This window comes from Tiliqua scincoides, chromosome 7, assembly GCF_035046505.1.
Source record: "Tiliqua scincoides isolate rTilSci1 chromosome 7, rTilSci1.hap2, whole genome shotgun sequence".
NCBI lineage: Eukaryota > Metazoa > Chordata > Lepidosauria > Squamata > Scincidae > Tiliqua > Tiliqua scincoides.
The window spans coordinates 21,523,396-21,550,413 of NC_089827.1; the positions used below are offsets into that span (position 1 = coordinate 21,523,396).

Consider the following 27,018-nt stretch of genomic DNA (forward strand, 5'->3'; position numbering starts at 1 on the left):
GCATCTGACAGTAAGAGGCAGATGTAGAGTGGGGAATGAAGCTGAAAGATACAGATGTATTATATAAGTTTTGAACTGTCTTGAAAAATTAATTCATTTAGTGTGAGTTGCATTTAGCTTCTACATCATGGTTAAGGCATATAAACCTTTTAGGTGATGTTGTAAAGGTGATGTTTTGTATGTATCTGTGCTAACATGCTTTCCGATTAAAAGTGAACCCTGTATGTCCCTAGTGCTGGGCTGCCCATTGCTGCCAATCTTTTATCCAGCAGTTTCCCAGATAATAAAGTGTAGGGTTGATGCTCTTATCCCAAACGTGTTTGTGAAATTGCATTTATTTTCAGCCTGCAGTCTGAATGGAAGTTAACTGCTTCCTGTTAGCATTGATTGAGTCTCTTCAAGCATTCAGGCTGCCAGCAGCCTGACCATGTTTCGCTATAAGCTTTGAATGCTTATAGTGACCTGTAAAAGCAACAACAGTTTTACCCCAGTAAGGATTTGAACAGTGTTAACCCCACCCCTGCCTACATGGATAACTTGGGACCCAATCCTATCAAATTTTCCAGTGCCAGTGCAACTGGACCAATGGGGTGTGCACTGAATCCTGTGGTGGGAAGGCAGTCTCAGAGGCCTCCTTAGGATATGGGAACATTTATAGCTGCATTATAGCTGCACCTGGGCTGGAAAGTTGGATAGGATTGGGCCCACTGATATGTGATCCGAAGATATGGGAGGCTGCCTATAAGTGTGTGTTAAGCTCTTCATAAATACCAGTTTAACAACCTTTAGACTTCTGGGTTTTTCAATAAGATTCGTTTAGTGAGTTATATAAAGTTATTAATTGCTTTATTTAAGGAGTTAAGTGCTTAAGTAAAATGTAAAGATCCAAATCCAGTTCCTAAGCTCAACAATGAATGTGACCTTTTCTTTAAAACAGTGATCTGGATATGTCTGAGTTCCTAATTAATCCAAATGCTGGACCTTGCCGTTATAATTTGATTGCTGTATCTAACCATTATGGAGGCATGGGAGGAGGACATTGTGAGTAACCTACTTTACGTGAATGATGGTACTATAACAAAATATAAGTTTGCAGGATTATCAGACGAAATATCTGTTTTTTTATCCTAGATACTGCTTTTGCAAAAAACAAAGATGATGGGAAGTGGTACTACTTCGATGACAGTAGTGTGTCCACTGCATCTGAGGAACAAATAGTGGCAAGTATCTTTTTTTTTATTTCTAAGCGCAAGACTTTGCTCTTGCCCAGGAACAAAATCCATGTCAGTTCTGCATATGTATTTTATTAAAAAACAACCTAGCATAGCATGCTTGTTGCCTTAAACACCAAACTTGGCAATCTAAGAGAGCTTACCAAACAAATGTGATATTTTTCAGTAGTAACAGTTGCTGAAAGGATGAATGCCTTTAGAACTTAAATATGGGTACTACAGTGAAAAACAGAAAAAGTATAGAAATATTGAAAATGATATTTGAGTATTTTAGTGAGTGCCACTTCAGGCTCACCTCGATAATACAACCTCCATGCACCTTGTCAGTTATTCAGTCTGTGCATCTCACTAACATGAACACATGAAGCTGCCTTATTCTGTGTCAAATCATTGGTCCATCTGGCTACAGCAGGTGTTCCTAAACCTTCTGCATGTAGTACAGATGCTCTACCACTGAGCAGTGGCCCTTTCCTAAAAACATGCAGGGCTCAGACAGATTGCACTTGCAGTCTTGATTGACAATCTTAAGTTAGCAAATAAAAGCTTTAGATACTGTTGGTCATGAGGTGTTGGTGACATATTGGAGATCCGATTTTGAGTGGTTCTGTTCATATATTGAGAGGAAGTTCCAGAGTCTTGTGGGACAATTGCTCATAATCTCCTTGGAAGCTTCTGTGTGATATTTGTAGGCATGGGAAAAAATTCTGACCACTACTATTGCACAGGTAATTCATTCCAGAGCAGTGCTGTTGCTGTGATAGCTGGGTGTGACAACCCAGCAAAAAATGTGGCAGCAACCAGTGAGTATCTGTTGTCAAGGGAAGATACGCAATGGATATTGAGATTGCAAAGTATGTCCCCTAGAGGTCTCAATGAGAATATAGATCATGCTTTATTAATGTGATTTTATTGAGATTATTTAAAGACCATCTCAAGATACATTGAGGGGGTGACCCATTTTCTCCCTCACTCTCTGGTTGCATTTAAGAGAGTTCATTTTGTCAGTATTTACATACTTGTTTTATAACTATAATTGTTTTCTATGCAGCTATAGGATAATATTGACAAGGGGAATATCAGGCCTCAGCAACTATAGGGAGTAGAGACAAGGGGAGAGCTTTAACATCCTAATCCTACTGTTGGGCTACACCGATCTACCATGCGCTGCCCTGGCAATGTGTCGCAGCGACTGGGAGAGGAAAGGAGTCAGCGGGGAGGCTAGCATCAGTTGGCACTGAGTCTCCATGTTGGTTGACAGCCACTGGGATCCATCAACAGTAAATTCCCCACTGAGTGGCGGGGGGAGATGTTCCAGGGTGTGGGAAGGATGGTGGGGAGGCAACATTTCTGGGCAAGAAAGTATGAATCAGGTAGCAGTTCAGGCTGGGGCAGGGACAGCAGCAGAGGCTGTGGCTGCATCCTATCATCCCTTCTGGGCCTCAGAGCCCTACACAGGTCTCCTTGGTTCTGTTCCATCTAAACAACTGCCACAGATCCAAGTAGACCCATAGGAGCTGCCAGGGCCCAACATGGGGTAAGAGAACTGATGGGAACTGATGTTCCCTTATCCCGAGGAGACCTCCAGCAGTTTCCCTGACCCCATGGGATACAGCAACGGCCATTTCAGCGCCCCTGTACCATGGGGCAGCAGCCTGCATAGGATTGGGCTGTAAGTTGTTTTATTGTTTTTGTGCTAAATAGTCTATTATATTGTGTTTCATGTGGTTTAAAGATTAAAACTTTTTGACATTCTTAAGTTTGATTTTTAATTGGTTTGGGCATCTTTTGACTTCGGTTGTGCAGTAAAAGTATAACATTTTTTCATTTATTTTATGAGAGTATTTTGGTTAATTATTGTCTTAGTATTTGGTTTGTGTTTATTTCCTGGTCGGTTCTGCTTGAGAATATATTTCATGATTAGTTATAATTGTTTGTTTCTTTAGTGTCTGCAAAGAAGAGTATTTGCTAAAATGCACTGGGCTTTTAACAGCATCTTATAATACAAAGTATTATCTGCATCCTTTTGGAGATTCCTCCACTTTTTTGTGACTGCAGCAACAGCCTTTCATGGAAATGCTTGAATAAGAACAGCAAATCTCAGATTTATTCCCTAGGCTTGTCCAGGATCAGACTGACTGTGTTTACTATGATAGGCAAATTGCTAAGGCTGCAATCTGATGCACACTTAATTCGGAATAAGCCCCATTGAACTCAAGAGAAGTCACTTAAATGTGCATAAGATTGCACTGTCAATGTAATCAGTAGTTTTGACTTCAGTTTCTCTCTGCTGTTAGGGTGTTTTAATTTAGCAGTTATATGTTTGAATTGTTTTAAAATTGTTCTTATATTGTATATATTAGTGCTTGGTGTTTGTTTGTTGCTTGCTGTGAGCCCCCTTGAATCCCCTTGTGGGGAATAAAAGCAGGATAAAAATCCCATGCTAAAGTATTGGGATAGAGAAACACATAGAGATTACCTAAAGATGGGTGGGGAAAAACCTGTGTTTCATCCTTAGGTAGAATATTAACAAGTTCTATTTAACTTCCCACAGTAAGATTAAGGCTTTAAAGTTAATGGAAAATGGAGTTAATGGAAAACAAGACATTAATCATGAATACTAAAAAAATGTTTTTCTTTTTTTTTCCCCAGTCCAAAGCAGCCTATGTGCTCTTCTACCAGAGACAAGACACTATCAGTGGAACTGGCTTTTTCCCCCTTGACCGGGAAACAAAACAAGATGCTTCTGCTGCTACAGGCATCCCATTAGAGAGTGATGAAGACAGTAATGAGAATGATAATGATATAGAGAATGAAAATTGTATGCACACTAACTAATGGAAGGCCTAGAAGCCATACAGAAAAAAAAACTTTCTTGTGGAAGATACCTATTGAAACAGTGAAATTACCCACCAAATTAAAAATAAAATCTGAGATGGGAAATTTCAGATGTCGGAATGTAAATCCTTATTACATTTTAACTTGTGCGGTACTTGAAGTGAAACAATGAAAACGTTAACAGGATTTGTCTGATACCTTTACAATCTTGTATTCACAAGCTCTATATAGGAAATCGCAAATAAACCCCTTTACAGTTTCTGCTGCAGTTTGGATGAATTATGGTTTTCTTTGTTTTGGATGCAAGTTAATATCAACAATTTCTGGATTTGGTCTTTGTGTTAACACCTTGGGAATATTACTGCAGATCTTGGATTGTTGAGGATGTCCATATGCCTGTAGCAAACATCTGATTTGCCTCGTATATGTGACGCACAAGTGCAGCAGTATTCTTGGAACACCAAATTTCTAAGTTTTCCCCTAAAATAAATGTTGATGAAAAAAGAGAAACACTTAATCATGCTAGAAAGAAAGTAACTTGAAAAGGTGTTTTAACCTTTTGTGGTAAAAGTAATCTTCCAGAATATTATGTTCATCTTACTGCTGCTGTGGAACAGGTTCTGGATGTCATGCTGCATAAAGGAATTGAATTTTTCAATTAAATGTAAGTATCCCTCATTGCTTGCTGGATCTACTTTGTAAACATAATTCCTGTTATCTTGCTTATAAGATGTGCGTAACTTTAATCTGGTGTCAGTCCAAAATTTTTAATTGTGCTGTAAGTCCCCTCCCCCCCATTTTGGGTAGTTTGGCAATTTACAAACTACATACAGTGTGATAGGGTCCGATTTTTAATAGTATACTGTATTCATAGTAAAATCCGTGCATCAAGCTTAGATGACTGTTCCATATAACTTGCCTTCAAATTGTTAATGGACAACTGGTTCAAAGGTAGGTCTGTTAATTTTTCATGTGCATTTTTGGTGGAATTCACCATAGCCTTACATCTCAAAAGGTAACTATTTATAGAAGAATTGGCATTTGCATGTTCAAGAGTCAGAACCTGTACAGTAAGTAGAAAAAGCATACATTGAATTGGGTTTTTTTAACTGTGTTCAAGGAGTCTGGGATGCCAAAAATATGTGTGAGTTTGAAACATTTTTTATTTGCTGCTTTCCCTTTGATATAGTTGAAAGAATGTATTGTTGATTCATATACAATACTGCCTTTGATAGGAACTCCCTAAGTGTGGAGGCACACTTCACATATCTACTACCTGAAGTCCCACCATTGTTAAAGCAAAAAGTATGATCTTCACTTGAATTAATCAAATACAATAGGTTATAAATTGTGTATTGTAAATAAAGTTCACTCTGTGAGTGCACATTTTGGTAAATTATTTATTTATGTTAGCATTTAAAAGTTTAAAATTGCATTTGACCAGGATAAAATTAGGTTTGTGGACATGGCTTTGCTTTATACTTTGATATTAAAAGCTGGTGTTTCATCCTGGTATTTTAAAGCTGCTTCCTGTTTTTTTAAATGTAAGCTAGCCTCCTGCATGACAGAGGTTAAAAAATTGTCTGCACTTGAGTTCACTTGGGTTTACATTTGAAATGCGCATGTTTATTTATACAAATTTCAATAAAGCTATTCAAGGCCTTATTTAGTCTTTTCAATTTCTTACAGATAATCATTGGTAATAGATCACCACATATTGTCGAGATCTTATGTTATCTTATAGAAGTGATACTGATCATATAATAGCAGGTGTCATATCTTAAGGAACCAGATAAAATGCCTGAAACCAATGATGGATTGAAAAAGCTTAATATAGCAGTGTAGTATTTACTCATACATTTGAAAAAAGCATGTGGTATAGTCCTTTCTAGACTATTTTAACCTGCATGAGAGGGACTGAACATTCTTCCATGTCAAATACTCTCTACCAGTGACATGGGGCAAAAATGTTCTGCTATTTCTAGAAATTTGTTCCTAGAATAAATAGATTCAATGCTAGTCAAATTGGGCAGTTTCAAAATTATACTTTTTTTCATCCATAGGAAATGTGCATAGTCTATTTGTGCATAGGGCGATAGTGGTAAACAAAGGGGCTAGGTTAAAACCAAAAACACTGATAATCAAAACATGCTAAATCAGACATAGGCTGACTTGTACCCTACTTGAAAGGCTTGCTGTTTACTTGGAGGCATGTCACATAGAATGTACTGTCTATATGTTATAGAAGTTGGGAACAGGTAATGAAATCATTATTTTTTGCTTTCAGCTGAGAGTGTGTTTAAGTAAAAGAGAGATATGTGGTTCCAAGATGATGATAGAAAGTATTTCCTATATTGTACAATAAAATTAATATGTTAATATTTTTAAATAAAATTTTGAGGGGTGACATCCAGATTCAATGAAAGAAGTTTGTTCCATATTGAATATTCACTTCATTCTGATCTGTTAGGCAGGGTATGTTAGTACTGTTAGTATGTTCCAGGTATATATAGCATCCATAGTACTGTAAACACTTGCTGTCAAAAAGTAGTTTGCAAACACACAATGACTTCCCAGTTTCAAATAGATGACTCTCATGGTGTAGTACAGAGGTTCTCAAACTGGGACGTTGCGATGACCCAGCCAATGAAGCCTGGTCGCTACTCCTTAAGGGATGTGGCACTATCATGGTGATGGCCTTTCTAGGATTATGCCACTGCCACAAAAAAGGGTTTGTTTTTTTTTACTTACCCTCTGCAGACTCCACCTCAAAACAGCTCCCTGAAGCTATTGTGACCCACTTCCGGAGTTTCACAGCGTAATCCTATCCAACTTCCCAGAATCGATGCAACTGTGTGTGCTGCATCCTGCAGTGTGTGTGTGTGGGGGGGGAGTCGTGGAGGCCTCCTCAAGGTAAAGGAATGTTTGTTCCCTTACCTTGGGACTGCATTGGCACTGGAAAGTTAGGTAAGATTGGGCCTTTAGTGTGTCTTCTCATGCATTTTGAATGTACTAAATATTCAACCATTCTGTATCATATTCATGATGGATAAACAACAAAAGTACTAACTAGTTTGATCCTTTAACAATTAAAACTAAGAAACTGTCTTGGTAAATTGAGCAAGGGGAAGTCTGAAGAGAGACAATACTAAAATAACAGTAAGAAATCCTTTGTATCCAGCTGGTATGGAAACTCAAGTACCTCTAAGGCCCTGTGCTTTCCACTATTTTATTCCCTCCAAAATTGGGAAGAACAATCCAAGGCTGTGTAAGTTGTGGGCTTGTTCTTGTTCTTACTCAAGACTGTAAGACTCAGAGCCCAATCCTGTGGTCAGTGGCACAGCTTCATGCCACCAAGCACTGTTGCAAACATGCCGTAATGCATGTTTGCGAGCCTCTCCATCGGGCTCCCACCCGTGCTAGCCCAGCGCCAGCCGGTGCTGGGCTAGCGTGGGGCAGTTGTCCAGGTTCCGTGGCTCAGCAGTCTCATGGTCTCATGGTAGGCAGGGGTGGGGGCATTGAGGAGGCGTTTCAGGAAGAGGAGAGGCCGGCAAGGGTGGAGGAAGGCGTGATACGGAGGTGTGACGTGGGAGGGAACGGGCGGGGGTGGAGGAAGATGTCATGCGAGGTGTGACGTGGGGGGGTGGGCTGGAGGCATGCCGGGGGAGGGAGGGAGGCAGGTCTGAGGAGCTCTGCTCCACAGGATGCAAGGCACTCATGAAGGGCTTGGCACCCTACACGAGCACCTTTACTTTATCCCTGACCTTTTGGTTGGCGATAGTGAGTAGCCCCATTGCAGGGCTGCTTACCTTACCCGAGGGAAGAGGACAGAAGTTCCCTTCTCCCGAGTTGCCTCCTGCAGTAGCCCAGGCCGCGTAGGATCTGGCAGCAGCCGTTCTCTGTGCCACCAAGCCTGGGTGCCCCGGGCAACTCAGGATTGGGCTGTAAAACAGCTAAGCAAAAAGGATACACACTCATGCTCCATGATGCATATTCTGATACAGGAGAAGCAGGTAGTGCTTGTGATAGGAGATCAGCATCATGATTTCTGATAAAGCACAAAACTTGTCCTCTTTGAAAGGACAGGAAAGGGGAGCAGGAGACTGGAGCACATCCCATGCGTGTTGTCAATGGGGCTTACTCCCAGGAAAGTGCGCATAGGATGGCAGCCTTTGAGCCCAAGCCAGTGCATGCCTACTCAGAAGTAAGTTCCATTATTGTCAATGGGGCTTACTCCCAGGAAAAGATCATAGCTTGAAGATGGGGAGAGAGACGGGAGGGCTGCTTCTTCATGCAGAGTTTACAGCTCTGCATCTGCTTCTTCCAAGCGAGAGGGAGGAGGGAAGCCCCCCACACAGCCAGCCTCCCTCCCTCCCACCCGCCCCCACTCCTGCACCGCCCAACCCCACTCTTCCCTCCACCAGCCTTCACTCTGTTGTACTGTTTTCTCCCCTTCTCCTGACCCGCTGTACCTCCCTTCTCTTTTCCCTTCCCCACTGTCCCTCTTTCTCTGCCCCCTATTTACAAGCCATGCAATCAGGGAAACTGACCAGGAAACTGATTAAGCAGCAGACAGCAGTTTCCATCCGCACATCCCCCCAAGACAGAGAGCAGAGCTGAACCAGCTCCCCAGAATCACCCCACTTCTTTAAGAGTGAAACCCCCCTGACAGCCTTGATCCTGCTGTAAATCAAGAGAAGGAAACAGCCCTCAGACCAGGTGAGGGTGGGCTTGTTGCAGCTGCAGGATGCACCTTCCCTGAAAGTGGAAACACTCCCATCAAATGTCTCACAAACTACAATTCAGAGGAATAACACCCAGGGAAAGCAATGGGTCTGCTTCTGAGTAAATAGGGTTTCAGCTATCTGCAGCTGCACTTGGTCACAGCCATTTGCTGTTGCTTGTCTCTGCTGTGAATTGAATTGCACACTCCCAGTTGTGATCTAAGTTGTGTGTTATATGTAGAGCTTCTGGCTTAAGAGCAGAAGACTCTGCCTTTGCACTGTTTTGCACCAGAAATGTCCTGAGAAATTCTGAGTGATAGATCACTTTTTTATGTTTTAGTTTTTTTCCTGTACTGGTCTTCAATCACTGGTTCATACATGAATTGATCACCAAAAATTAGCTATTGGTGGGGCTTTCACAGTCAACTAGCTACCTCCCTTCCTGCCTTGCTGACCCTGCAAGGCATTCTGGAGCACTGCCATTATTCCATTCTCTTTCAAGTACCCCTAAAGGTCCTGTTGAGTGCCCCTGGGGGTACATGAACCCCAGATTGGGAACCACTGTTCTATTAGTATGTAGTTTACCGTGCAATTACTCTTTGATAGTGTTTACAAAAAGATGGTGAAGACCAGAATTTAAAAGTTTATGAATAAAAATTAATCTTATGATTTTACTATATTTTTAATAAATTAGAGACTGTCAGTTCTTGGGTAACAATTACTGGTAGGTTATTTTTCAGGATCTGGCCTAGGGTAAAATCAGACAAAATATAATCAGACACACACACCCCAAGTTTATGACCCCGACTTATTCGAGGGTCATAGAAAATTCTATAATTCTTGCTTCAAAACCTGCCCTCGACTTGTCTGTGAGATCTACTTGTATGCGGGTATCTGCGGTAGCTTTAATTTGCACATAATTCATTGAAGAAAACCTGCAACATTCAAACATCTAAGGAAAGCAATGGAAGAAAGGTGGATTTATGCAGATCCCTTATAGGGTCCAATCCTACCCAATTTTCCAGTGCCAGTGCAGTCATGCCAATGGGGCATGCACTGCATCCTGTGGTGGGGAGGTATTCACAGAGGCCTCCTCAAGATATCAGGACGTTTGTTCCCTTACTCCAGGGTTGCATTGCAATTGCACCGGTGTTGGAAAGTTGGATAGGATTGGGCCCTTAGTCAACAATGTCAGCTGTGTATAGATGACAATGGGTAACATTTCAAGCATTTGGTCTAATTCAGTAACTAATTTAAATGCAGCGTAATCCAAGCCGGCACTTAGGCTGACTCAAGTAACTTGTGCCTTTGAGGTGTCATGAATGTGCCATAAAGCACATTTGTGCCACCTCAGGAGTTTAGTATGCTGGTGCAAGGACCACCGCCAGACCTAGCGTGTTAACACTGGCCTAAGGAGGTCAGTGGAGGGGGTTGGAAAGGGTGGTGAGGAGGACAGGATGGGGGCGTTTTGGGGACGATGTACCAGTGGGTGGACCAGGCCAGAAAGGGGTTGCAACTGGCCTTGACATCTTAAACTGGATGCTAACCCCCCTCTTAGCCAGCCTGGCATCACTCCAGACCACTTGGATTTGCGTCTGTGAACTCGCTGGTGCAAATTAGAGTAGCCCCATAGGGGTAAAAAATCCCCTTACCCTGAGTTACGGTCCAGCCCACACCTACCTTGCGCTGGATACAGTGCAGGCCAGTTGGCCTACCTGTTCCAATGCATGTTTGCATTCCCCCGTGACTCAAGCACCATAAGCTAGGTGTGGCCAAACTTGTTCAATGTAAGAGCCACATACGACAAACTTTTGATCAGTGTTTCTCAACTTTTGTCCTCTGCCCTACCACTTCACACAGCCCACCTATTTGAAGTACCACCAGAAGTAATTGGTGATGACATCATCACCAGTTACTTCTGGGTGGGAGGCCAGATGTGATGCAACAACTACCAGTAGGAGGCTCAGGGGTGGACAGGGGGGCTTTTTCAAGTGAGGAAAAGCATGCTTTGGAGCTCTGCCCACTGAGCCAAGCCTCCTACTGCTGTTTACTGTGTTGCATTCCTGGTCTTGCTGCCAGGTGGCAGGTATCCAGGAGTCCAGTGCGTACCACCAGACACTACCTCAAGTACCACTAGTGGTAGCTGCTCCACTGGTTGAGAAACACTGCTTTAGATCTTTGAGAGCCAAATGAGAGAAGGGTGAGAGCCACAGTATTTAAGAAGCATTTAAATTCTTAAGTTTAATGTTCATGGTGAATAAATATATTTATGTTTTAATCTAGGACTCTCTGTTTATACCTTGAAAATAATAAGTATGAAAATTTATTGAGCTTTTATGTTAATTGTAATGCAAAAAGCTCAGCCAAAATATTTCCAAGATTCATAAGTTATGTCAGAGCCAAGTGTGGCTCCCAAGCCATGTGTTTGGCCATCCCTGCCATATGCAGTATATGTATGGATTACGGTATATGTTTGAATAATGGCATAATAAATTTGGCACTATATGTGTACATTTTCTTGAGATGCCCTGTATTCGCAGAAGAAAGACTGACAAGTAGATGTTCTTGAAAGGCAGAAATGTCTACCACAGAGCAGATAATTGCTCAGAATGATCCTGCCAGCAATGTGTTAGATTACCAAAACAGTTTGCTGTTTACACTTGATTATTCCTGACGGAGCAAGTGGGAGATAAAGACACACGAAGGCTTCTTTGAAGAGGAAGAGGAAGGAAGGAAGCTGATTAGTGGACCAGACTGGACCAGACAAAAATTATAGGTAAGAGATCCTGTTGTAGCACTTTCTCTCCATGGAAGTGCACCTTCCATTATTTTGCTCTGAAGCTCGGGCCGCAATTCTATTTGGACCGCACACCAATGACAGTGCAATGACTGCCTTATCCTAAACTTGTCCAAGCAATGCCAACCTGGCGCAGCCCCTCCCAGTCTATGGAAACCCCACCACAGCCTGTCATCCATGAATAATAATAATAATAATAATAATAATAATAACTTTATTTTTACCCCGCCTTTCTCCCCGAAGGGACTCAAGGCGGCTTACAACATATTAAAAACATAATTTAAAAACAAATAAAAACATGAAGCAGTGTCCTGAAGTTGGTGTGCTGTCAGTACATCATTGATGCAACATCAGCCAATCATCACATCCACCCATTCCCAGCACCAAAGAAGTGCCACTAGGGTGAATAGTGGGGGTCAGGGGCAAACCTATGGTCAATGAGCAGCCACCACTGGGGGACACCCTCTACCAGCCACTAAGAATGGGCAGCATCACCAACCATGGGGAGATGCCAAGGACACCACACAAAAAACATACACAACATAAGGATGCCAAAACAACCGCACTTGCTATAGAATTTACTACAGCATTAGCACCAAAGGGGCAAAAACAAAGTACTGCTAGGAATCTACACTCACATTCTGTGCCCCTCTTCCTCTCTCCCAAATGCACACACCCACACTTTTTGAGCAGGGCGCAATAGAGAGATGGGTCCCTCAGTACGGGACAGCCATGCGAAACACACAAATCTCTCCGTGACAAGGGTTTGAGTTCCAGTGGCCTTCCCCTTTGTTCCCTATGGAGTTATACTTAAGTCAGCTCTGTTGCTGGTGTACCATTTTTTCCAGAGTTGGGGTTGTGCCCATCATCTGAAGGGGGGCAGCATCTGGTATACATTGACTCTTCCCTGCTGTGGCCTCTCAGCAGAGTTGTGCCAGCATCCAAGCTATGTCAGCATGGCATTTTTCCAGCGTTGCACCATCATTTTTGGACGACTTCTGCTGCAGCAGAACTGTCATCGCACTGATTAACCTTGTTCTAGCATCACAGTTTTCATCGTGGCTTGATTAGCATCTTATGATACATAGCTTGGTCAGCTCTCTTTTTTCCCATTTTGGGGGGAGTAGTCCCCCAAGTTCAGATAGGCTGGTTTGAAATTAATGGACATTCACATTTCCCTACTCCTAGGTCAGGTGAGTGGAGTGGACCAATGACTTGGTGTGAACAAAACCCACTGGGGATCCAGGAAGGTTTTGGTTTAGGCCACTGGTTCTCAGATGTTTAGCACTGGGACCCATTCTTTCAGAATGAGAATCTGTCAGGACCCACCAGAAGTGATCTCATGACCGGAAGTGACATCATCCAGCAGGGAAATTTTTAACCACCCTAGGCTGCAATCCTATCCACACTTACCCAGGAGTAAGTCCCATTGATTATTATTGTTAAGAGAATATACATAGTAGCTTGTTAAGAGTAAGGTCTGTAACAGGAATGAATGTAAGGTCTGTCTCATGAATGAAATGTGGCTAAAAGCCACACATGTTTCTCCTTGGCTTCAGTTCACATTCAACTGTTATCTACACAGCTTGAATAATCAATAAAGCAAGAGGCTGATCTATGAAAAATAGAAAAAGATGGGCACTGCCAAATTTTGTGAGACATGGATATGCCCCATACATGCCTATGGATGAATCATTAACACAGTATTAGTGCTGTTTAGAACTAAGTGGAGGGTAGTCACTATGAAGTAATTCAGTGCTTTGGAGTGAAATCCTTTTATCTTCTGTAGGTTATGAGAGGGGAAAACTTTTTAACCAATTTTTAGTAATACAAAGTCTTCTATTTAGGGGCTAAAATTTCTGCCACAAGCTGTCATTTTGTCAGTTAGAAATGGAAGAAATGACATTGATAGCACAGTCCTAGGTATGTCTACAAATAAGACAGAGGCTGAGTTCAATGGGACTTCTTCCCACGTAAGTGTGTACTGTATAGGACTGCAGCCTGAGTTACGGTAATTGCCGTAGAAACTATTAGTTGTCAATTTTACCATAAGAACACAAGTGGAATAAAGCACTGTTTCTCAAATGGTGGGTCAGAACCCACTAGGTGGGTTGCGAGCCAATTTCAGGTGGGTTCCCATTCATTTCAGTATTTTATTTTTAATAGATTTGATGCTACCATGGTATGTGACGGCATCTGGGTAAATGTTACAGCTCTATACTTTTAACAGGCTATCATGTATATGCTTTTAAGTTAGCAAATGGGACTTGCTCCTGGGTAAGTGTGGGTAGGATTGCCGCCTAGGATCGTTAAAAATTTTCCTGCCTGATGACGTCACTTCCGGTGGGTCCTGACAGATTCTCGTTCTAAAAAGTGGGTTCCAGTGCTAAAAGTTTGAGAACCACTGCTCTAGAGTATTAAGCTAATGTTTCTAGTACAGTATTATGAAAAGCCCTGCAGCTATCTCCATGAGGCACAAGTGAGGCATCTGAAATTCTGTACCAACTTTAGTCACGTGTATCCAGGAAAAATTACTTTAATCTGGATGAACCATTAGGATGATTCGAGGAAAAGAGGACAAACTGTTTTACAGGCAGAGATTATTTGTCTTTGCTCCAATTTAGGAAAAACAGGCAATAAAAAGGAATTATGGTTATACCAGACATATGGCATATATCAGACAACACAAATTGAATTGGCTTTGTGCTGTAGCAGAGGTCTTGGTTCACCTTTGTTATCTCAGGTAACTTCCTCTGAACATACCTGTGCCAGGCACCCCCCATAACATGCTGTGATTGATTTCTTGGTGAGCCCACTATTGGTGGGCTCACATGTGGATACTGCTGCTTTTCTAGTGGTGCGTTGGAGTCGAGGTTGATTATTCTTTGATCTCCTGGAATTACAGTAGTTATACTATTTTTTGTTTTTATTTTTTATGTAATTCACTGTGCAATCCTATGCTTGTCAATTCAGAAGTAAGCCCCATAAAGTTCATTGGGATTTATTCCCAGGTAAGCGTGTTTAGGCTTGCAGCCAAAGAGCACAATCCTAACTGGCATTTAAGCTGGCTCAAGTCCCTTGCAGTGCCTTCTGAGTGCACCACCTCTGGAGTCAGCTAGGCCGGTGCAGAGGTCTGCACCAGCCCAACAAGACCAGCCCCAGAAACCAGGAGCTTGTCTTAGCCTGGGCAAGGCCGTGCAGGGGGTGGTAAATGGTGGCAGGAGGGCAGAATGAAGGTGGGGATGGGGCATTTGGGGGCGGGGGAGGGTGGAATGCTGGGCATATCTAGCCTGGGGGAGTGGTGGGACCGACTGTAACAGGCTGTTAGGCTGTAATCTAACCTAACCTCCCTCCTGGCTAGCCTGACATTACAGTGAGTTCACTGGCACAGATCTCAGTAGCCCCATAGGCATGGCTGGTGCGCGACAGTGGGTAAGGGGGAAAAATATCTCCTTACTCCGAGTTGTGCTCTATCCAGTACCAATCTTGAGTTAGATACCGTGCTGGCCACTTGGATTGGGCTGCTCTTTACATGTGGTAGTTTAACATTTCACTTTGTTCTATAACTTCAGTTCTTTGCTAGCAAAAAGTATGTTTGTTGAAATCTTCATTCACAATCTCAATGCTATCATGCTATCAAAAGTTATTAGCAACTTTAACCAGAGAGAAAAAGCAAGGTTCATTTTCTGTCAAAATATCTGAGCAGCACCTGTATTTCTTTATTCTATAATAAGCTGTTATGTATTTTTATATCAGCTGATGTCAGCTAGGTGATGTATTTTTATGTCAGCTAGGATTGAACTGCAAAGTTCAATCAAACCCTAAGTGCAGGATATTATAATTAAAATATTTTAGAGGCTACTTGTTCCAAGAACGTGAGCAGTAATGCTGAAGGCAGGCATTTAAACACATCATGTGCAGAAAAGTAATCATGTGCCAGGTTATAGGAATGTCACAGAATGATTCTTAGGCAGACAGCCTTACGTATTAGGGTCCTCAGGTCACTAATTTTTAAACAGGCCAAATTTTGAATTGAACAAGGTCTGAAGAGGGGTTGGTAGCATTGACTTGTTGATTTATCTTCCCGTAGGCCAAGCCTCAAAGCAAATAGCCCTAGAGTAAATTGAAGAAATGGGCTCTGGCATTGACCCCCCCTCCCCAATCTTGGTCTTAGTTGGCACAGAGGATTTAGCTGATACAGGAGGAGCAGAATGTCTATTGCTATTTATACTGGGGAATAAGGAAAACACTGCTTCTTTCTTGGGCCTGTTCCATACCTTACACAGCAACAAACCTCCCCTTGACACCAGAAAAGGAAATGTTAACATGTATAAAAAATGTTTATTAATCATCTTAGCTATAGATGAATATCAATTTAGTGCACATTTTCAAACACCTACTTGTCATGTCTATACCCTTTTTTTTTTTAGGAGCACACCAAAAATTTTAATTAAGCACACAGCTAAAAAAAAATACATTTGAGAAGAGGCCTTCCTTTCTTAAGCTACATGGTAATTCAAGTGCAAAACAGTAGTAGGGGTTCTGCTTGCATAAGAATGTACAGCTCCTAGGACTGGCAAAGAGCCATGTTCTTCCTGTTTTCCTTCCATAGTAAGGAAACCGAAAAACTCAGGGTGCCTAGAGGGCAGAGTCCCTCTACCTTCAACCAATGTATAGAAGAGGGCATTAGGCAGATGCAGCTCTTTAACCTCTTCCATGCTGTGCTGCACCCACCCAAATTTCCTCTTCTATACATTGGTTGAAGGTAGAGGCACTGAGGCTGCCATGCTAGCCACACTTTCCTGGGAGTGAGCCCCGCTGACTACCATGGCACTTACTTCTGAGCAGACAGGTACAGGATGGGGTGTGAGGCTGCAGCCCTCTCCACACTTCCCTGGGAGGAAGCCCCACTGACTAATGGGGCTTACTTCTGAGTAGAGGTGCACAGGATGGGGCTCTGAGGCTGCCACCCTGTTCGCACTTCCCTGGGAGTGAGCCGCGCTGCCGGTAATGGGAGTGACTTCTGAGTAGACACACAGGACTGGGCTCTGAGCCCCCCTTTGCAGCTGGTCCCCCTAGTCCCAGGCAAATGGGAGCTTCCAGAGCACGGGGAGGCGGCTTAAGCCCTGTCTATGCCCCGCTCCTCAGGGCTGAAGCAGCAGCAGCTGATGTATGCGGTGCCTCAGAGCATATGCAGAGCGCGTCAGCCCCGAGGCGCCTCAGGGGGGGCGGCCAGCTGAGCTCTGCACATGCTCTGAGGACACGCGCTCTGCACATGCTCTGAGGCACGGCGTAGTTCAGCTGCTGCCGCTGGGGGACGAGTCCCCAGTGCTGCCCCCGGCCTGCCCGAGGTCCGGTGTCGTCGCGAGGCCTCTACCAGCGCTCTCTCAGCCGCAGCGGCCACGGAAGCCTCCCCGCTCCGCCCCTTCCCGAGGCCGCGGCTGGCGGAAGCCGGGCTGACGTGTGGCGGAGGCGCCCGGCATTGTGGGAGGCCGACGCGGCTAGCTGGCTGGCGGGCCGGCCTTGGCGGAGCCTCTCTCCTCTCCTCTCCTCTCCTCTCCTCCCAGCCCCCCGGCGAGCCCGCGGCCTGTGGCGGCCGCGGCGCGGCCAGCCATGGCCGGCACCAGCAGTCCCGAGGCCGTGAAGAAGCTGCTGGAGAACATGCAGGGCGACCTGCGGGCCCTCAGCCTCGAGTGCCGCAAGAAGTTCCCCCCCGTCAAGGAGGTGAGGCGGGCGGGGGTGTTTCGTGGTGGGGCGTCGCCAGGGCGGCGGCCTGGGCAGCTTCCCCGCGTCCCGGGGAAGGGAGGCCCCTCGGGTCCCACCTGGGTGAGGCCTCCCCTTGCCCGCAGGTGTCCTGCCGCCCCCTCCTGTCCGCACTTCCCTGGGAGTGAGCCCCACTCACTGTGATGGGGCTTCACTGTGGGTAGACACGTCTGAGACGGGCTCTCAGAGCCCCTGCCTGGGAGTAAGCCCACTGACTGTGGTGAAGCTTACTTACGAGGAGACAGGCATAGGATTGGGCTCTGAGGCTGCAGTCCTTCCACACTTACCTGGGAATAAGCCCCATCGACTTTGATGGAGCTTCATTGTGAGTAGACATGTCTAGGATGGGGTTTTCAGAGCCTAATCTTGTACACACTTACCTGGGAGTAGGCCCCACTGACTTTAATGGGACTTCATTGTCAGTAGTCACATCTAGGATGGGGCTCTCAGGGATCAACGCTATCCAAGCTTACCTGGGAGTAAGTCCCACTGACTATAATGAGACTGATGTCTGAGTAGACAGGCATAGGATTGGGCTCTAAGCCTCCCCCACCTGCCCTTCTTTCTGTTCTGGGTCGCTTGCACTTCATACTCTTGGCCAACATTAGAGCCCAGTCCTTCTCATGTCTTCTCAGAAACCTTATTATAGTCAATGGGGCTTACTCCCAGGTGAGTATGGATAGGATTGCAGCTTCAGAGCCCTATCCTGTGCTTGTCTACACAGAAGTCAGTCCTATTATAGTCAATTGGGAAAGCTTACTCCCTGGAAAGTGTGGATAGGATTGCAGTCCCAGTCTCCAATGGGCAAACTTTTGAGTGTTGGACCCTGAAACCAGCTATGAGAGGATATTTGGGAGTCTCCTGGATACCGGATGCCTCTTAAGGGGTAACCCAAGGAATGCTCTACAACAGTGGTTCTTAGTCAGTGGTATGGGTACTCAGTCAAGCAGTACTTGAGGTGGTGCCTGGTGGTACTCACAGGACTCCTGGACACCTGCTGTTTGTTAGCAAGACCAGGAATATGACACAACAAACAGCAGTAGGAGGCTTGGCTGAGCAGGCAGAGCTCCAAAGCATACTTTTCTGGGCTTGAAAAAGCCCTCCCTTCCACCTTGAGCCTCTTACTGGTGTTTGTCATGTTGCATGTGGCCTCCCAAACCCAAAGTAACTGGTGATGACATCACCACCAGTTTCTTCTGTTGGTACTTGAAATAGGTGGACCATGTGAAGTGGTACAACAGAGGACAAACCTTGAGAAACACTGCTCTACAACAGCATTTGTCCAGTAGTAACTGGATATGATGTCATTGGCAGTTACTGTTGGATTAAGAGTCCAGATGCAATATGACAAACACCAGTAAGGGGTTCAGGGTGAACAGGAGGGCTTTTTGGAGTGCATGAAAAGTGCACACTGGAGCTCTGCCTCCTGAGCCTCCTACAGATTCTTGTTGAATTGTATTGCTGCTCTCACTGCAAGGTGGTGGGGAGTCCTGCATATATCACTGGACACCATTTCAAGTACCACTGGTGGTACTTGAAATGGTGTCCAGTGATATGTGCAGGACTCCCCACCACCTTGCAGTGAGAGCAGCAATACAGTGGTACTTGTAGATTAGTGTTTCTCAACCAGTGGTACAATGGTGTTCTTCAGTCTGTGGGTCAGGACCCCAGTGGGGTCCCAAAGCCTTCTTTGGGGGGTTGTGGCATCCTTTCAAAGCCTGTGCATGAGAGGGTTTGGATCCTATCCAGGAATGGTGCTGCCTTCTCAAAACTGAATTATTTTGATATAATCCTGCACAGTCTCTTCTTGCTCTCTTGCCCCGCAACTCCTGAGGCCAGCCTTGCTCAGGCTGTACCTCACAGGGTTGCAAAGACACACGTAGTAGGGGGAAATGGGTGGGTAGGTAGGCAGTTAGGGTCTTGAGAGAGGGTGGAATTGGCAGTGGATCCCCAGTATATTTGGGTTTGGTGTCATGGCATAAAAGAGGTTGAAAACCACTGGTCTACAAAATCTTGTGTCCTTTAGTTGTCGGTTTTCATCTGCTGTCATACTAGATAAACTTGGGAAAGGTGACATGGAATCCATGTTTGAGGGCAAGTGGTTTCACGTATAGGGGCTATTGAGGCTTGATTGAACATAGGAAGTGTTGCTTTCTAATCAAAACAAGAGACTACAGGTGCAATTCTAACCCCTTATGTCAGTGCTTTCCAGCACTGGCATAGCGGTGCCAGTGGGATATGTGCTGCAACCTGCAGTTGGGTGTCACTCATGGTGGCCTCAAAGTAAGGGAATGTTTTTTCCCTTACCTCAGAACTGCATTGCCCTTATGTCAATGCTGGAAAGTACTGACATAAGGGGTTAGGATTGCACCCTACCTTGCATTATATACTTCAAGTTGTTACTGGATGGCCCATCTATCCTGAATTTTGAAATTATAGAGAAGTATTGGGAGTGAGATGGATATATTCCATTTATTATAGGTATTGTCATTATTACTGTTAAATCTATGTTTATATACTTTGTTTCTACAAAAGTTCACAAAGTCTATGTAGCAAAATAAATTAAGAAAATGTTCCTTGTTCCAATGGGCTCGTAGTCTAAGAACAAGTTACAAAAGAGACACCAGCATCAATCACTGAAAGAGGCAACATACTGGGGTGAATAAGAACAGTTGCCCTCACCCTGCTAAATATTAGAGAATTACTACTTAACAGGTGCCTCTCAGCCCAGATAGCCCAATCCTTCCTAAATCCCAGTGCAGCAATGCAGTGGCACTGTTGCAGCTTCTGCTGTATTGCACAATGATACAGCTGCTTTATATTTGTCCCCTTGCCCCAGGACAAGCCCTAGCAGCAGCAGTCGGTCAACTTGGACCTGTGCCAGTGATATTGTGTTGATCTGGGCAGGTGAATAAAGCTTGGGAAGGGAGTTTGAATATGGCACTCGCTGGCGCCTCTTATCCTGCCTGCTCCTGAGCCCAATCTGCCCATCCCTGCTTTGTTGTTGCACTGTTCCACCCTTCCCCTGCTGCTCCAATGGACTTGCCACTTCCCACCAGTGCAAGCAGGAAGGCTCCAGCCTTCCCACTGGCTTACCTGGGCCTTGCATTGTCACAAAGTGCTTTTATGGTGCTTTTGTAACAGTACGCATTGGTGGAACATGTTCCACTGGCACAGTCCCACAATAGGATTGGGCCGTAAGTTTAAGTAGGAAACAATGATCAGCTTTGTATGCTGAGTGATAATAAGAGTTCTTGTATAAATATTACTTATGCACTTATGCATCTTCCTCCTGTTATATTATTGAGAATTTTACTTTTACTTTTTATTATTAAAAACATTATATACCACTTTTCAACAAAGGTTCACAAAGCAACTTTGAGATTTTTGTTTAACAAATTCCTAGTTGTTGCATATTGCACATATATTATTAATATATGCATATTTAAAATGTTCTTACATGCATGGTTTGGCTTCATAAAATAAATTGCCAAATAGTCCAGCCAAGGTACAGCAGCTTTGTCAGTTTTGCAAATAGTCTGGTACACCAAATTTTCTTGACTGGTGTGTTGTCCTGAAATATCCTGAAAAGTTTGCTTTATTGGTTGGATTTATTCAGAGATTAAGACTGTAATCCTATCCACACTTACCTGGGAGTAAGTCCCATTGACTATAATGGGAGTTGCTTTTGAGGATTGGACAACACCCTTCTCTTTTGAGTAATTCTTTTTCTTTCTGTTGAAACCTTAGTAGTACTTAGATTTCTTTGATGAAATGAATTTGGTACAGAAGTTACAGACCTGTGCTTCAGATTGGTTACAGTAGGGTCGGGTTTGTATGAGTTTGTATTTATGAAGCGGAAAAGATCTGGTAGAGCAGGGATCTTTGACTAGGGGTTTGGGAGAGTTTGAGAGCCAGTAAGTCCTTGCAGGTGTGGGGGGAAGGCAGCGGCGCAATCCCCAGGATCACGCTGCTCAGGGGGCTGCAGGGGCTTAGGTGCACTTACCCAAGCCTCATGCAGCCTCCCCGGGGTGTGGGGAGCCCGCGCAACTTCTGGCAGGGCTCCCCACAGCAGGAAAAATGGATGCAGAGCGATCGCGCCCCACCCCCACTAAAGCGGAAGTGGACTGCGATTGCTCCGCATCCGCTTTCCCTGCTGCGGGGAGCCCTGCCAGATGTCGCGCCGGACTCCCTGCACCCCAGGGAGGCTGCAGGAGGCTTGGGTGGGTGCACCCAAGCCCCTGCAGCCCCCTGAACAGCGCAATCCTGGGGATCGCACCACTGCCTTCCCCCGCCTCTAGGCTGCCCCTGCCCCTTAAGGGGGCAGAGACCAGGGCCCTCGGGCTGGGGCGTCGTAACGCCCCAGTTTGAATAGCACTGGACTGGTGCATTGGGACACAGAAGCAGCTTACAGCCAAACCTCAGGAGGTTAGAAGTTTGCAGCCATGCAAGTTTGCAGGCTGCCATTTTGTTTTAAGACCTGCAACAGTAACCAGAGTTCTGAGTCTCTGATGGCATAAATTCTGCCAGAGACTTTAACTTCAGAAGGGTGAGTTTGGCCAAGCCCCCAGTCTTCTGTGGAGCCTCTCATGTCCCACCCATCCACCCATCCACCTGCACTCCCTGGCTACATCACTCCCTCTGTTTCCTCCCTTGCCTTGCTTTGTCTTTCTCTTTTCCAACATTGAACCATGCTCCACACTGGAGCTTTTCTGTCATGACCTCAAATGATATTCTCCCTCTTTTTCTATTTGTGTTTAACATAAGAGTCAGCTATACAGATTGCAGGCTATTTTATAAATTTGAACTTGTGATTTGATTCCAAGTTTCCTTACATTTATTTAGATGCTTCTCTCTCTCGGATTTACATAATGTGTTAGTTTTTCATAATTGCTGCTTGTCGTAATCATTTAAATCAATCTCTTCAAAAATAAATCTTGAAATAAAATACATGCTTTTTGTATTGGATTGACATGACTGCAAACATTTTTTAAATAGATTAAGGGCACAATCCTAACCAGGTCTACTTATGAGTAAATCCTATTTTGTTCAATGGGACTTACTCTCAGAATAGTGTGTTTAGGATTGCAGCCTTTTAGTGTTAATTAACATTAAATGTTTGTTTTTCTGGCCTTTTTCATTCCAGGATTATGAATTCTCTTCCTCAATTCAATTTCTTTCTGCACTGTTTGCAAACTAGCTAGGTGGCTTACTCGTTCTTACCCCATATAGTAAAACACCAGCAATTTTGATGAGTGCTAGCTCACTAAAACTTCTGTCAGCTTCTGCCACAGTCAATGGCAGTGTGCAAAAAATCTGTAAAATTATGCACATTTCACTGAATTAGTTGCAGTTGTCTTTTGTAACTCTTGTTGAATAAAATAAGTGGAGGTAGCAGAATGTTACTTATTCTGCTTTAACGTTGCTTTGGATTCATTCCAGCAAATGTCACAATATCTGGACAGTAAATATGACCATATTATATCTTTATGTAATATGTACATTTAGTGCAGCTTCTTTTTTCATTGTGAAAAACTTAACATAAAAGGTGATTAAGATAATTGACATTGGTATTATGCTTGGGAATTGGTTATTCTCCGTTGGCAAAATGAATATATTGTACAGTGCTTTATTCTTTTTTTTTTCTGTCTCAGCCTACATCCTAATTGTAATCTATATGATCCTTGTTTTATCACTTAACATTAGTGGTTCCCAAATGGTTGATGTGGCTCCTCCGGGAGCTGCAAAAACCAGCCAGGGGAGCTGTAGAATCCTCGCAGCCCTATACAGCAGAGGTTCTCAAACTTTAAGGGCACTTTACTCCCTCAGTTCTTGCAGGGGAGGGACTAGGGCAGTGACTAGGGGGTGCAAAGCACCTCTTGCAAAACAGAAGTGCTTTGCGTCTGCTTTTAGTGAATGTTCCAAGCCTCAGGGAGTGCTGTGCAGGGTTCCCTGCACCTGCTGCAGCCCTGCCTTCTTGGAGTAAGTGCAAAGTACCCCTCCTTGCCCCCCTTAGCGATGCGATCCTGGGGATCGTGGCGCTGCCTCCCTCCCCCCTTTTTACACGACCATTTAAGCATTACACGAACTGGTGGGTCGCAACCCACCAGTTTAACTGCTATACAGTGTATAGGATTGTAGCCCTAATGGGGAGCCATGGCCAGTGGCCCAGTAGGTCAAAGGAATCACTAATCAAAAAAGTTTGAGAATCATGGACTTGCATGTTTGCCTAAGCCAGTATGATACGTACTATTTTAACTCCTGTGTCACTTGGTTAGTACAGTTACGTGTTAAGGAGAGAGCTGCAAATAAATTTTAAAATTTGTAGAGAGGCCAGAGTGTGCTATGGAATAGAACGGTCTGATCAGTGTGTACCTAGGTGATGGCATGTTCTCTTCTTTGTACCTGGAGTGATTGGATAACTGGAATTATCAAATACTTATCTTTTGTGCCAGAATCTTGACTACAGCTGAGGATGGAATTCATCAATCAAAAGTTCCCTAGAATCTTCTCCCTCTGCTAACTGGTTATTTAAGAGGAGGTGGGCAGGAAGAGCTCACATTGTCTTTTTGCTGCCGGCAGAAAGCTCTGTTTTTCTGATTTGCTGCGCTGGAGTTATTTCTGAATCAGCAGCCTCCATTTCATATAAACAAATCTGGTTGTTTTAACGTATTGACTACTATAAAAACTCAGGAGCTGTTTATTACCCAGCTGCTGAGGTTGTGGTAAAGCGTCTGATGCATATAGATTTAGTTATTGCCAGCATTGTGTTTTAGGTACAGACATGGTAAAAGTAGACAATAATTATATTTGCTCTCTTGTTGTGATACTGCATCGTAGTTTGCACACACTTTGCTTGAATTCAAATGGGTAGATAGGATAGATAAGAATATACGTCTTCAAGAATACTGTTAAAGATGTTATTCGCTGAATAAAATTCATAATTGTAACATGTAAAATAGAAATTAGTAGTACCAATTAAACGGCCATAAAAGAGTATTTGGAGGTAATGGCGCTGTTATTAATAGGTCTCAGAAAAAAGATTCTATTACATTGAGTTTGGGATTTGAAGCCAAACCTTCCATGCACACAGTTCCTAAACATTGGCTAGAACTCAATACAGGCATGCCTCGGTATCCATGGGGGTTGTGTTCTGGAACCCCCCACAGTTAGCTGAAACACAGATACCAGAGACGCCCCCTACACACTCTCCTCTGCTGCACTTCCCTTCAGAGGATCTTCTGAGACCGCACACATCTGCCTGCAGCCTCTGTAGACCTCAGAATGGCTGTTTAGGCAAAAAAAAAAATGTCAGTTCTGGGTTGTTGTTTTTTTGTAAATTCGGAAGTGACTTTTTATCCCTCCAGGGCTTCCTTGGTCCTCATAATGCCTTTTAAAGGCATTAAAACATCACTTCCAGTTTTATGGGGGGGGGGGGGAAAGGAAGCGTAAAAGGAAGTGTAAAGGAAGCATTTTTCAGCCTAAATGGCCATTCTGAGACCCGCAGAGACCATGGGCGGATGTGCATGGCATCTGCAGGGCTCAGAAGACCCTCCAAAGGGCAGGTGGGTCTTCATCCATGGATAAGTGAATCCACGGATACAGGCCCCCCATATTCAAATCTTGAAGGAGCTTTGTGTTTTGATTACCAGGCTGGTGACAATGGATGTTGTGAGAAGTGCCCAGGGAAAAGCTTAAGAAAGAGAATAGTGGGTAGAAGGGACATGGAAACCTGATCATATGGAGGATTTGGTAGTCCCTAAGATAGTTTAAGTGGTAAATATCTAAAATTCAAACAAAAACCCCTGGCAAAAATTGTTCCATTATGTGTGCTTTTTCTAGTTTCTATAAAACGTTACACGTCTTAGTATCAAGATGTAACATTGTGGAATATTACCAAAAGTAGTAATATTTGAAAGTATTAATATATGATTAAAAATGCTAAGGTTAAACCCTCGTGTTTTGTTCTTTTTATTATGAATAATATACTAGGGACTGAAATATTGGTAAAAATAAACATTCCCTAAGAAAGAGAGAGAGAGAGAAGTTCTTTGTTAGGCAGTAGTGCATGCTTGGCTTATAAATTAGGATTGAACTGCATGGTACTAATTATTTTAACCCACTAGTGAATTCTGTTCTGATAACTGTAATGGAAACAAAACAGCAATGTTATTGTTAATATGTGTACCATCACTCTGATTGATTTAGCAACCAAGGGTTTGGCAGGTTTCATAGGGTTTTATCCTTAGTAAGTATTTACTGAATTTCAATGAAATCCATGGAACTTAGTCATGATTAATTATATGTAGAATAAAATGCATATTCTGTAATACTTTTTTTACATATCATATTGAGCAAATTCTGAGTCACTAACCTGTAAAGAAATTTATAGCAAATATATTTATACAACCAAAGTAACAAAAGAACAACTAATATTGTACACACAAAAAAACTTGGCAAGAGCTAGCAAAACTTATAGAAAATCTTTGAAGGCATGACCAGTCCAAACCTTCAGTGGATAAAAACATACTGTGAAGCAGTCAACTGTGCTCCAGAGACAGGAAATTCCATAGTGTAGGGGCCACTGCTGTAAAGGGCCTATATAGCCTCCACTTATCAAACTTCTGATAGCAGTAGAAGAAGGAAGGGAGACTCACTAAAGGATTTTGCAGGTTGAGCACAGTCACATGGGAAGAGGTGGTCCTTGGTGGTTCAGGTCCTGAACTGTTTTGGAGCATTCAAAGTAATAACCAGCATTTTGAATTCCAGTTGTGCTGGAAACAACTGGCAATCAGTGTAGCTGGAATATCAGAGATGTAACTTGTGCATAAAGCCTTGCCTCTGTCAGAACCCTTGCAGCCGCATTCTGTACAGAAGTCCTTTTGGATCAGACCATAGGGCAATTTAGTCCAACATCCTATTATCAACATAACACACCAGCTGTCTTTGGGTATACTTCTCTCCTTCCAGTACTCTCCTGAACCCAGAGGTAGCTCATAGATGTTATGACTAGTTGCTGTTGATGGACCAGTCCTACTTGCTTTGTCCTATCCCTTTTGAAAGCCATCCAAACTACGTAATTGTCGTCATCACATCATGTGACAACAGATTTCACTGAGTGACAATACACTGCATGAAGAAGTACACCTGGCTCTCCTTATGTGCAGCGGTGTAGTGAATTTTTTTCAATGTGGGTGCCATCAACATGTCTGTAGGGCCAAAAGGAACTCCTGGACACAACCAGAAGGCACTTCCAGGCATGCTCAAAAGGTCCTTGGGGCCCTCCCCACAAATTTGATTATCTGTGAAAAACAGTATCCATAGGGAGTCTCGGACCAGATCTCCTGTGAATCGTGAGGGCCCACTACCTTTTTTGTTCATCTTAAATATCCTGCTTATATGTTTCACTGGATGATCTGTGATTCTGTGATATTGTGAAAGGGGAAAATCTGTCTCTCTACACCAAGCATCATAACATGAACCGTAATCGTATTTGTCCCCCAACTTAATTGTCTTTTTTTCCAAGTTAAAAACTCCAAACATTGTAGGCTTCCCTTGTGAAGGTGTTCCAACATTTGGATTATTTTAACTACCTGTTTTTGCACCTTTTTGTGCTCTGCAGTACCTTGCACTTTCATCTGGTGAGGGACAAGAGCATGGGTGAAAG

At 43.6% G+C, this 27,018-nt stretch overlaps 2 protein-coding genes across 8 annotated transcripts in view; both read left to right on the forward strand.

Annotated features, from left to right (window-relative positions):
• USP15 (ubiquitin specific peptidase 15) overlaps nucleotides 1-5,732 on the forward strand; it is a 78,705-nt gene extending 72,973 nt beyond the window's left edge. For all 3 annotated transcript variants that reach the window (XM_066633276.1, XM_066633277.1, XM_066633278.1), the window contains 3 exons: nucleotides 938-1,041; nucleotides 1,132-1,220; nucleotides 3,882-5,732. In XM_066633276.1, the coding sequence (XP_066489373.1) occupies nucleotides 938-1,041; nucleotides 1,132-1,220; nucleotides 3,882-4,067 (379 nt within the window). In that variant the 3' untranslated portion in view covers nucleotides 4,068-5,732. The remainder of the gene's footprint in view (nucleotides 1-937; nucleotides 1,042-1,131; nucleotides 1,221-3,881) is intronic.
• Nucleotides 5,733-17,139: 11,407 nt separating this feature from the next.
• The window catches only part of MON2 (MON2 homolog, regulator of endosome-to-Golgi trafficking), a 99,228-nt gene continuing 89,349 nt past the window's right edge, over nucleotides 17,140-27,018 (forward strand). For all 5 annotated transcript variants that reach the window (XM_066633170.1, XM_066633172.1, XM_066633171.1 and 2 more), the window contains exon 1: nucleotides 17,140-17,312. In XM_066633170.1, coding sequence (XP_066489267.1) covers nucleotides 17,202-17,312 — 111 coding nt within the window. In that variant the 5' untranslated portion in view covers nucleotides 17,140-17,201. The remainder of the gene's footprint in view (nucleotides 17,313-27,018) is intronic.